The sequence below is a fragment of the Triturus cristatus genome, chromosome 12 (assembly GCF_964204655.1).
Source record: "Triturus cristatus chromosome 12, aTriCri1.1, whole genome shotgun sequence".
Taxonomy (NCBI): Eukaryota; Metazoa; Chordata; class Amphibia; order Caudata; family Salamandridae; genus Triturus; species Triturus cristatus.
Genome location: NC_140595.1, coordinates 769061102 through 769073963, shown reverse-complemented (window position 1 = coordinate 769073963; position 12862 = coordinate 769061102). Strand labels below are relative to the sequence as shown.

General features: G+C 43.6%; 1 protein-coding gene across 2 annotated transcripts in view; it reads right to left on the bottom strand.

The window, feature by feature from the left end:
* Positions 1-1543: 1543 nt before the first annotated feature.
* The window catches only part of LOC146782780 (vomeronasal type-2 receptor 26-like), a 33883-nt gene continuing 22564 nt past the window's right edge, over positions 1544-12862 (bottom strand). The window contains exons 4-6 of one of the 2 annotated variants that reach the window (XM_085636831.1): positions 11688-11915; positions 9699-9822; positions 1544-4524 (exon numbers count right to left, since the gene is read on the bottom strand). In XM_085636831.1, coding sequence (XP_085492957.1) covers positions 3611-4524; positions 9699-9822; positions 11688-11915 — 1266 coding nt within the window. In that variant the 3' untranslated portion in view covers positions 1544-3610. The remainder of the gene's footprint in view (positions 4525-9698; positions 9823-11687; positions 11916-12862) is intronic. The other variant, XM_085636832.1, reaches the window with a different exon arrangement.

The window sequence follows — 12862 nt, the reverse complement described above, 5'->3', positions numbered from 1 at the left end:
CTGAATTCATTTTTGTTGGCTCTCGGACTCTACACACCTTGCCACTGCTAACCAGTGCTAAAATGCTTGTACTGTCTCCTTTAAACATGGTAATATTGTCAAGAGTGGTAGGAAATTTCAGACACCACTGTAAGTGGTGTAGGAGAACTCAAAGTTTCTCCTACTTGAGAGGGCACCAGGTATAAAAAGGGGATCCTCAGACTCACATCTCAGATCACTTCTGGACCAGTGGAAGACTCAGAAGAAAGACTGCCCTGTTACTCTGATGCAAGAAGAAGTGCCCAGGTACTCTGTTGCCCTGTCTCCACTGCACAAGGGACTGCTCTGCTGCCCTGTTACCTGAGGAGGAAGGACTGGAACTGCACCTTCAACCCAGGACCACCAGAGTGAGTCCAAGGGCTAGCTGGCTGGCCTCCAGTTCTTAGCTGCAGGGACACAACAGGCACCAAAACCCTTGAAACCTGCACTTGGACTCTACTTGCTGTGAGTCTCAACCTCCAAATGGTGCCACCCTAGTCCTGGAAGTGGGGCTGAAGGTACCCTTAATATATTTGAAATTGTAGAATGCACACCATGTTAATCAATGTTTCTTTGATGCTCAAGGCAATTAATAAGAGCGTGCTATCCTGGAACGCGCTCTGTCCGTGTGCGAGGAAACATATCTGGAAAAACTTGGAGCCTCGTCAGGCACCCAACCCAGGATGCACAGCATGTACATGGTAATCATCCAATATGATTCAAACATCTTTATCTGTATTTCAATCCAGTTTATTTAATCAGTAATCCCACGGTAATCCATTTTTTTTTTATAACACTTTATTGATGACGGCAATGCATCAAATACATAACATAGGCAATATGCAGTCTATACAGTCTTTTTTTTGGTTCCTTTTGCCCTTAGTACATCAATTGCAATGTATATGCCCCCACATCCCACGGTAATCCATAATTTTGAATATTCATAATTCTATGTTTCATTGCAGTTCAGCAAGTGCCTGCCATGCGACAGAGATTCAAACTTTTGTATAACCCAACGTGTAGAATTTAATCCCAAAGCATTTTGGGCACTTGTTGCCCTTCCTCAGGGGTTAATACAATATAATCAGAGTAAAACCTTGTGTTATGGATGTACGCATTTTACTAAATTTCTACGGCTTTAACTTCTTATTGTAACTTTTTATTGCACCCCCTATTACTGCAACTGTGCTCAAATGTGTACAGCCTTGCAGTGTAAGTAAGCTTCATCCAAAGACATAATCAGTGTTCAAAAGGTGCATGCATTCAGTGCTCTCACATGGAACCCTACACCACTTGTAAAAAAAAAGAAAATTGCTTGTTATGAACCAACCGTGCTCAAATAGGTCAGGGTTTGAGCACGGTTGGTTCATAAACGAGCACGTTTTTTTGTTTTCTACAAGTGGTGAAGGGTTCCATGTGAGTGCACGGAATGTGTGCAACTTTTGAGGCACTGGTTATGTCTTTTGATGGAGCTTATTTACACTGTACAGACTGTACAATTTTAAACACAATGATGGGGGGTTAATTTAGTGAATTTGACATGGAAACACAGTCCTAACTATATCTATACAGTAGCGACTGCCACAGTGTAATACATATACATTTATATATACAAATAGATATCAAATAATCCATCTTGCAAATGAGAACAAGATGTAGCAAGCACTCTGAAAGAAGTGGCTTAGTTCTTTTAATTCTCCAACCAATGATTAAACATCTATGCGTTTCGGCTAATAACTTGCCTTGGTCATGATTGGGGTGGAGATCACTGCAAATATAGGTGTAGGAAAAACAGAGGCCTAAACTCCATATGTAGGTTTCTAAAGAACATTTTGTAGTATGTTTTGTAGTACTAAACATGCCACAAAATGCAGTTTGTGACTAGCCCTCTTTGGGGCATATGAACATGGGCTTCTATTGGAATTCTCAAGAGCTTATTATCAAGCCCATTGTCGCCGCTATAGCGGCAGTTTCCTGCCGCTAAAGCGGCGATAATTTTAATGCCGTTCTTGATAATATGCCCCTTAGTTTCTTGATGTTTCATGCTCATTGCAGACACAAAGTATAAACCAGTATCTGTACTGAGAAGTTGAACACACCACTTGCAGTTAAAATGTGGTGCTGATTGAGTAAACTTGCAAAGATTTGATCTATAAACAGTGTGGAAAATTAAACATTTTGCTATTGATATCTCCTTTCTTCTGATAACTACTGCATTTTAGGTGAATATATCAGGAGAAGGAAATGCCAGTTCCAGTTTTCATTGTTTAAACTGCAGTTGTATTTATGCTCTGGCAGCAGACATTGAGAGCTTAACTGTATTAACTTATTACGCTTGAGAAGCTACATCTTTTCTTTATTGTAGATGACTTGAGACATCTAAACTTGCTATAATAAAGGAAATTAGAGGCAGGTTTTTATACAAGGGTTGCAAGCTTCCATATTTTATGATAGTATAAACAGCATACATGTATATAACAAATAACTCATATGTATGTCTAATTGGTCTCTCAATCATTCCATAAAAGTTAGAGAACAGTGCTGTTTCATTAAAAAAAAGGGTCCTGTAACTACATTCCCCGAAATCCTGTAAGAAGGTAATGCTAACAGAAAATAAGGGGGTGACTCTAAATATCAGGTGCTAGTTCCAGAGACACCAAATTGATCACAGAATATATTGCTATCTTTTCAGACCATGGTAAAAGAAGTTGCAAAAGCGTACATTTTTGATTTTGTGTATAAAGATTGTACAAAACAACCAACCACCTTACAGTTTGCAAGTGTTTTCTGGTGCTTGAGGGTCTCAGAACTCCCAGGATGGGCTGCTGAGTGCAGGTGACCTTGGTTGACCTTTGCCAGAGGTATTGTAACCTGAAGGTGAATGTGGATTCTCTTTGACCAAAGTGGGTAGATATGAGCCATACTTCCCATTTCGTGAAACTCAACATTTGTCTTGCTTTTTTCTGATTATTTTTATCTTTGCTTTGCTAAATTTTGCTTTTGTGATTTTTTGATAACTCTGTTTATGAAACCTGTCTTCTTTCATTTTATTTTTCTATTTTTGTCAGCCAGTTTGTTTCATCACTTCTATCCCTTTCTCTCCCTTTTTAACCTTCTCTTCTGCTGTCTATTTGTATATCATTCTCTCTTTGTGTTTTTCGCTCTCTATTTTTTCTCACTTTTCATGCCATTACTTTTGAATTGAGAAATTTTATGCACCCCTACCCAGTTTCATGCAGTAGCTTTCATGTTTTTGTCATCTTGTGCCATTCGTTTTGACAACACTGTACAACTGAATCACAATCGGTATATTTTCTGACTGTCAAGGTGTAGTCCCCCTATTCAGGTGCTATTTAAACCTCTTCCCTGAGGGGAAGTCATTCTAACAGTGCAATTATTTTTAAAACTGTCACACTCTCCTCTCATCTTTTGATGTTTACATTAACCAGAATCCAGATCAATTCCATCTTCAAATTGTGGTATATCCTTGGGAAGGAATATACCCTGTTGCTGCAGTTTACCAAACATAATCCAGCATCCACACGATGGTTTGTGTTTTTCCTTACAATATGTGAGCATCCCTTTTATTGTTCTATCTCTTCTTGAAGGTTTTACTTCCCAGGAGATACTCTCTGGTGTTCATATCTGGTCTCAGCAGGATGATGTAGCATTTTGGAAAAAACATACACATGACCAAGCCGGTGCTTGATGCCAAGATGGCAAATATCTCTACTGCAACCATGTGCTTCCCACGAGTGCTTAGGTAGGCCGGGATGAAAGAGATCCATACGCTTCCACACACCAACATGCTGAAGGTGATATGTTTGGCCTCATTAAAACTGTCAGGCAGCTTTCGGGCTAAGAAGGCAATCACAAAGCTGATTCCCACGAGCAAGCACATGTATCCCAGCATGCACCAGAAGGCTTTCAATGACCCTTCATTGCATTCAATGATGATCTTTCCCAGCTGTGATGTCATATTCTTTTCTGGGAATGGCGGCCAGCTAACAAGCCATGATATACAGAGCATCACTTGAAGTAGGGTGCTGAAGAAGACCACACTGTTGGGCAACTTTGGGCCAACACATCTCTTTAGTTGACTGTTGGGTTTTGTGGCTTTAAATGCAAAGACCACCACAGTGGTTTTGGCCAGTATGCAAGAGAGGCTGAATGTAAACATGATTCCAAAAGAAGCTTGACGCAGCATGCAGGTCCAGATGCTTGGCTGTCCAATGAAAATGAGGGAGCAAAGGTAGCAGGAAGCGAGACCCAGCAGGAGGACATAGCTGAGAGCTCGGTGGTTGGCTCTGACGATGGGCGTGTCCTGGTGCTTGATGAAGATCAGCAAGATGGTAACTGGCAGCAGCGAACCAGTAACAGCCACACTTGTTAACAAGGCTCCCACCGGTTCAGAGAAGACAAGGAATTCGATTTCCTTTGGCACACATTTATCTCGGCTATCATTGGACCATTGGTCATCTGGACATTTCAGACAGTCTGTGGAATCTAAAAGATTGAAAATGCAAAGAACATTTTTATTTAATTTTCAAAAAAAAATTGATGAAGACTAGTTCCTTTCACAGTTGTAAGAGTCCAGGCAAGTATGTCAAGTTAAATATTTGAGCATGGGTCGACATTGGTGAATTGTAGTTTTTTTGTGTTTAGGGTTTTTTGCATGTGTTTGGAGTTTAGGACTTTCTGTTGTATCCTTCCTTTGGGCTTTACATGAATTGGCTTTTGGGCCATTAGCATTAATGGTGCAGGTTTCTGTGAAGCCTACCAAATGACCATTTGTGCTTCATAAATGAAAGTAGGGCATGCAAAATCACCTGCTGCTTTGTTACCTGACCTGGCCAACTAGATGTTTACTGCATGAGTGCTCAAGAACCTCCAACACAACCCACACATCATACAGTATTACAGCTCCTGAGTGCTCAGTCAAATAGTATATTTTGAAAAAATTTCCTACTAGGATTATTGCAACAAATGTAATGTTAGAAATGGGGGTCTCGAGTTGGCAGGGGTATTCTCCCTGTCTAAGTAGAGATCCTTCCTTTTAGTTAGGGTGAGGAAGTTACACGCCCACGATAACCTCTGCTCACCCCCTTGGCAGCTTGGCACGAGCAGTCAGGCCTATCTCAGAGCCAATGTGTAAAGCATTTGCACATAAAACACACAGTAACACAGTAAAAATACTACAAAAGGACACCACACCAGTTTAGAAAAATAACCGATCTTTATCTAAATCAAACAAGACCAAAATGACAAAAATCCAACATACATAAGCAAAGATATCACTTTTGAAAGGTTTAAACAGTTCAGTCCATAGGACTCTATGGATGCATTGATTTTAGCACAAAGTAACTTTGATGTGTCAAAATCCAAGACAATAGACAGCTACAAAGGAGGGAAGTGTCAGAAAACACAAGCGGTGCGTCAATTTTCGAGTCCCAGGGGAATGGAGGCATCAGTTCTGCTGCATGCAAGAGAAGTGTTGCGTCGATTCCTTACTGCAAGGAGAAGTGATGCGTTGCCCTGGAAACTTGGCGCCCAAGTGCAATGCGTGGAAAATCCAGATGCGCTGGGGTCAATGCGGCGGTGGCGAAACAAGCGCTGCATTGATTCTCCCAGCCGCAAGCAGGTGATACATCAATTCCTTCAGCCGCACAGCAGGGCCTGCGTCGGAGTCAGAGCAGTGGTCTCGGACGTCAGAGACACGGTGCTGCGTCGATTTGTGGGCCGCACCACGGCAATGTGCTGGTTTTTCAAATGCACGGCAAGTTTGCAGTGGAAAAAACAGTGCTGAAGGACGATGCATTTATTTTCAGCTCTTGAAGTGGCAGAACCACCTCCAAGGGCCCAGAACTTGAGTTGGCACCACTTGAAAGGTCAGAACTCCCAGCAGAGGAGTTCAGGGGAACTACAGATGAAGTATTTGATGGCAAGTACACACAAGCTCTTGGAGAACCTTGATAAGCAGGATAAGAAATTACAGTCCAGTCCTTCCTATGCACAAGACCGAAGCAGCACGCAGCAGGCTAGCACACCAGAGCAACATCAGAGTGGCATTTCTCCTCCTACAGCTTCTCCAGCTCTTCTTCTTGGCAGACTCTCCTCTTGATCCAGAAGTGTTCTAAAAATGTGGGGTTACAGGCCCAATACTTATACCCCTTTCCGCCTTTGAAGTAGGCATACTTCAAAGGATAGTCTTTGTAGTGCACAGATCCTGCCTTGCCCTGTCCTGGCTCATGACACACTGCAGGGGGGTGGAGACAGCATTGTGAGAGGACAGGCACAGCCCTATTTAGGTGTCAGTGACAACTCCTCCCACCAATGTAGCTCAGGAAGGGTCATCAGCCTGGTGATGGGCAATCAGGATATGCAAGGCACACCTCGGCTCCCCTTGTGTGACTGTCTAGAGTGAATGCACAAACAGCCTAACTTTAAGTCTAAACCAGACATGGATTCCACAGGCAGAGTCACAGGATGGTAAAGCAAGAAAATGCCCACTTCTTAAAGTGACATTTTCAAACACACAATTTAAAAACCACCTTCACAGAAATATGTGTTTTCAAATTCTGAGTTCAGGCAACCCACACTCCAAATCTGCCTCTCTTCCCAATTGAAAGTTAAACTTATAAGATGTTACAAGGCAGCTCCAATGATAACCTAAGGGAGAGATAGTCCTTACAATAGTTAAACACACATTTAGCAGTATTTCACAATCAGGACATGTAAAACACACCAACACATGTCCTACCTTTCACATTCTTTTCACACTGCCCATTGGGTAACCTTGGGCCTACCTCAGGGATGTCCTCCATGTAATAAATGAGGGTATGTTTGGGCCTGGCAATTGGGTGTGCTTGCCAGGTCGACATGGCAGTTAAAAACTGCCCTTACAGACACTGCAGTGGCAGGCCTGAGACATGTTTACAGGGTTACTCATGTGAGTCGAACAAAACCAAGGGATGCAGTTCCTCTGGGAAGGAAAGGGGGAGAGCGATTAGTCTCTATATAATGCCCTCACACACCTAGCAAGGTGTCATGCTTCATCATAGGGCTGTGCTCCTCGTCGGGCCGGCGCTGCAATGCCCGACGGGCTCCCGCGAAGGGGCTCTTTTTCGGAGATCTTTTTAAGAGACAGCCGTATGGGTGCGTGGGGGTCAGTGCAACAAGTGTAGTGAGTGGTGGTGTAGTGGGTTAAAATAGGTATGGTATTACCAGGCAATGAGTCAATTTATTCTGATGGTATACCAGCCTAAGTAAAAATATAGGTGATCCCAAAGGGATTATGATGATCCCTAGGGAGATCAGACGGTCAACATGTTTCTTGCTCTATGCCCTAATGGGTCGGTGGCAATTCATCAGGACCACGTGAGAAAGTGCTCAAAGAAAAATGTGGGAACTCTACTACATAATTTAGTGATGCAGAAATTGTCAATACATCACCATGCAATCCAATGGGGTCCCCCAACATTAGCGCGAGTGTTCACTTTCTAGGGCGGTCCACCAGAATATAATACCACGCTTTATTCCTCCACTTCGGAGCATGTGTAGCGCACAGGATAAATTGCGGCACAACTTTGTTACTGTGTGCACTCAGTCGCATGTATCCAATTTCGTCAAAGCATGCCCCACGCCTGGTAACTCTCTGTGCCAGCGCTTCACAGTTTGTTCCACATCTCAACATCCGCCAGGCAGCCACACCTTTCACTTATCTGGTAAACACCTGTATGTATTAGATATGACTCTGGTTGGGTCACTGTGTGAGCACTTCCATATGGTGGCCACACCATACGCACGGTTCCCTTCAGGAGCCCAGAACTTTTGCGAATTATGTTTCATGTATCTGTGTTGTCCTCCCTTTTCCCCTTTCTTTTCCAGGTACTGCAACAAAGGGTCCACTTCCTTTAGGGACCCCATTGGATTGCATGGTGATGTATTGACAATTTCTGCATCACTAAATTATGTAGTAGAGTTCCCACATTTTTCTTTGAGCACTTTCTCACGTGGTCCTGATGAATTGCCACCGACCCATTAGGGCATAGAGCAAGAAACATGTTGACCGTCTGATCTCCCTAGGGATCATCATAATCCCTTTGGGATCACCTATATTTTTACTTAGGCTGGTATACCATCAGAATAAATTGACTCATTGCCTGGTAATACCATACCTATTTTAACCCACTACACCACCACTCACTACACTTGTTGCACTGACCCCCACGCACCCATACGGCTGTCTCTTAAAAAGATCTCCGAAAAAGAGCCCCTTCGCGGGAGCCCGTCGGGCATTGCAGCGCCGGCCCGACGAGGAGCACAGCCCTATGATGAAGCATGACACCTTGCTAGGTGTGTGAGGGCATTATATAGAGACTAATCGCTCTCCCCCTTTCCTTCCCAGAGGAACTGCATCCCTTGGTTTTGTTCGATATTCCTCGGAGCACGGTGCAGGACCTCATTAAAAAGCTCTTGGTTCCTCCTCCTTTTTGAAGCATTACTCATGTGAGTGGCACAATCAGTGCTGCAGGCCCACTAATAGCATTTGATTTACAGACCCTGGGCAAACACAGTGCACTTTACTAGGGACTTACCAGTAAATCAAATAAGCCAGTCATGGATAACTAAACATAATCAAAATTGATACAGGGAGCTCTTGCACTTTAGCACTGATCAGCAGTGGTAAAGTGCCCAGAGTTAAAAAAAACCCAGCAAAAATGAAGTCCAGCATACAGTCAAAAATACAGGCGTTAGAGGCAAAAAAACAGGGCAAACCACACCAAGGATTCCAGGTCTAACTTGTATACAGATATTGCAGCAGCAGGTGTTGGTATACCATATTCTCTTCACTCATAATAAACAGGGAGCGAACAGACCAAGAACATGTGTGTGTTCACAATGTGGATTCAGGCCAGCAGTATGGTGTGGGAACCAGAAGAATGATTGGTATAAAAGCTTAGGGGTTGCTAGCGGTTCAGCCAAACATACTCAGGAACAGTGTGGTGAGTCTATAGGCCTCACACTATCGTGAAATAAGTTAAACGTATTTTCCAGTCCTGCCACAAGATGGTTTCATGCTCCCAGTTAGTGGCTGACTGAAGCCGGGCACAGGAGCGTTAACTGACCCGAGAAAGACTTGAGGAGTGAAAAGCAAGGATGCTACTCATTGAAGCTGGGACTCTTCTTCAAGGTGTCCACAGATGTAAATATCTAAAAACACTGAAGCTCTTTCCATGAAATCCCAGAGGCTATTACTGGACAACTTGAACAACACCTTGTGCTGATGGTTGATGGTCCCCACCCATGACTTAATCATTGGTTTCAGTGCATGGAATTTCAGGGATCACACCTGAGGAAAGCATATTAGGAAGAGGACATCTTCCTTTCATTACAAGAATATATACAGAAAAACAATGCATTGTTACAGATCTTGGAATCCGTTCTAATGATCTCACCTGGGAAATATATGTTGGACAAAACAAAGAAATCTTCACCCCCATAAAACTCAATAGATCTTGCTTCAAAAAATGCAGGCACCCAGGGATCACAAGAAAGAATGCCAACATTATTTATAGGGAAACCTTCTTTAGATCGAGTCATTTATCCGGGAGCATCAAGTACTTATGACTAATTTGGTTCAGTTTCTGTCACACAACAGATTCCAGAAATCAACTCACCGGATTGGTTGGCAATGTTTCCAGCCGAGCATGGGAGGCAGTCAAAGCAGCAGGCTGGCTCCCCTTGACGCTCCACTCTCCTGTGTCCAGGGGTGCAGCTCTCAGAGCACACTGAGCGTGTGGGCTGCAGGGTAAAACCAAAGGCAGAGTATAAGCGGGGTTTCTGGCATGTTGTACGAGCAGTCTGAGAAAGACTGGCAACCAGTGCAAGGAAACTGCTTTGACAGCAGTTATAGTAACAATAACAAAGTTGGGACAGCAGCATACTTTTTCTTGGCTCAGCATATTCAGAGCCATGGATGTGTTTCATAAAGGAATCCTTGGTAAAAGAGGATATATTAACCATTGTATCTCAGAATTAGGGCTGTTTCATTTTATTGTATTGATTCCAAGTGCAGACATATTCACAATTACACACACATCATAGTAATTGCTATTAAAGCAGCCAATACAACATAAATAAGGAAAATGGCATTGCATTTAGCTTAGACCTTCACTATGCCCTGTCTGTACTGGAAAATTGAATAGGGGACATTCCATACTCCTGAAGCAGCACTAAAGATTGCCATAACGACACAAAAGTATGATGAATCTCCATCCATTGAAGGATCTATGGATATCCACCGTGATTATAAATCCTGAGGGTGGGAACACTGCATTAGGCCTGGGCATGAAATTCCCCTTGCGGAGTTTACGGAGTTTTTCCCACTTCACGCTGCATGGAGCGGAGTTTTTTCCTCTCTCGCCAACGTTAAGTTGGTGAATGCGAGCAAGGAAAATCTTACTCCAGATCACCTCCCGGTGAGATTTCATATTGCGGGCAGTCACAGATGGCCGCGACCGCTCGTGTTGAGAAACCTTCCGCTCACGTTAAGGAAGCTGCCGAGTTAAACATCTACTCAAGCAGCAGAAAGAAGGAGCGCCCTCCTGCGCTGCGCATGGTGACATTCGCGCTGATTTTCCAATGCGGGACAAACACCCAGCACTAAAAATTAGTGCAAACGGCACAACCTAACACACTCCACCACTTGCAGGACTCCGCGTAGCACGGCAGAGATTTTATTCATTTTGCGGAATTCCGTGCAGCGGAACTCTGCGAACTACACCCAGGCCTACACTACATACACAAAATCTAAAATTAAAAAACAATTTGTGTGCTGCATTATGGACTTCTTCCTTCTCTAGGGACTTCTTCCTTCTCCATACGCTCAGAACACTGGGGTTCTAAGAAGTAAAGAGCAGCCTGCCATGTAGAAGAATTTAAATGCACTTACTTATGTAGTGTACATGTAACCTGTCTCTGCCATGCTCATGCTGTCTTGACACTACCGCATGTGTCTTTCTGCGATCCTCATATGTCCTGCGCCCTAGAACACGAGATGCAAATATTTGGAACCAGCTCGCTCAGCTGAACTATTTACATTTTTATCACTTTTGAAGACCTATTTCTCATGAGATCAGCTAAGTACCTGCTTATTTTTATCATGTGTCTGATATTAAACCTGTGCGTGAAGTAGAATACATATTGGGGTTCTATCTTGTTTTGGGGAGCTATGCTTCATTGTTGGTGTACAGGAACTCCCTGATCAGCAAGCTCTGTGGCTATTAATTTGAGTGCATAGGCATCTGGGCAGGTTACTGAGGCTGCAAAACTGCTGTTATTGTTAAGTACCATTCCCTTTTCTCTGTACCTGGGACCACGCCTTCTGAGAAGTCCACTAACCAGTTCCTCGACCAAGGGGTGACTCAGTCATGCTTTCAGGGGTCTCGATTTACCCCAGGGAGGAGATGCAGGAGTTACAAGTGGACCCCAGAATTACAGCTGTCCAGCAAAAGCCTGTCTCCAGATCAAGGGTCTTATCACAAATAATAGTGGATCAGCGCACACCTCTAACGCAGACAATGTTTTTCAAAACAACTGAAGGGAAGCATGTTATGCACCACCATGAAGACGGGACATTCCCAGTTGTGTAGTTAAATTCTACTAACCTGGTGGCTGCCTCCCATCCACAAGATTGCGCTGTCATTGATAACAAGATCCTGGCCTTGAGGGGCTGAGGTGTCAAAGGAGCCCACTTTGATGAAATTTACCAACCCATGTTGGTTCACTTGCCAGTTGATCACATCATAAATGGGTGGCGTGTACCCGTTGGCATCAAAAAAGATCTCCTCTTGGATGTTGGCCTGGAATCGGACCTGCCTTACATAGTGAAGAAGCTGATGGGAAGAAACAAGAACATCTGGTTATGACCTACAGACATCTGTTGACTGATGGCTGAGACCAGATACTTTCTAGTGGAGCTTTCCACAGCTGTACATTGGAACACCTGCGCGGTTGTTCCCATTGGAATTAGTTGAGGTGTTTAATCATGAGAGTAGGTAAGTACGGGTGCTAACCTTCAACTGTGATCCCCACGAAAATAGCACTGTGTCATGGTGTGGATGGAGTACAGGACCAAATTTTATAAATGTTTTGATCAGCATACATTACCGAAATGCCCTCGACAGGTTGATTGTGTGGCTCTGTCACACCCACACAGTGGGATGTGGAAGAAACACAGGTGACATTTTACAGAGATTGCAAGTCCCTATGCTTCTGTGAGTTTATCAGAAGGGTCAGTGAGCTGGGTGACTTGTCTGAGATCACACAGTCAGGAAACAGTGGCTATCAGTTCTTTGTATGCATGTATCAATGAAGGCATAAGCATAAAGACACTTTCCCTACCTGCCATGACTTATACTTGTCAGAGCTGGCACATGACCCATGGGCGAATGGACCGTGTCCTGGTTGACATGAAAGCATGTTCTGCAGAGCATGGGCTGCAGCATACACAGACTTGTACACATTGTAGGTCACTCTCAGGTCATCAATGTCAGAATAGATTCCTGTGTCACGCAAGTTCTCCATCCCTGAGCATGGTTTATGTTTCATTTCTAGGCTCCCATTTGCTAATATTTGATCTCCTGAAAGCTCTGTCCATTGGCAACCAAATGCCTCCTCCCAAAACAGTTTTATGTAAGGATCCTTTGGAAGCCTCATTGGCTTCAGGCTGAAAACAAAATCTTTGAATCCCGGCATCTTTCCGTTCCGGATCACTAGTCCTAGAGTACCATCCAGGGCTTTTATAAGGTTCTTGTTGGAAACACTTGGTGCCTCTAAAGCT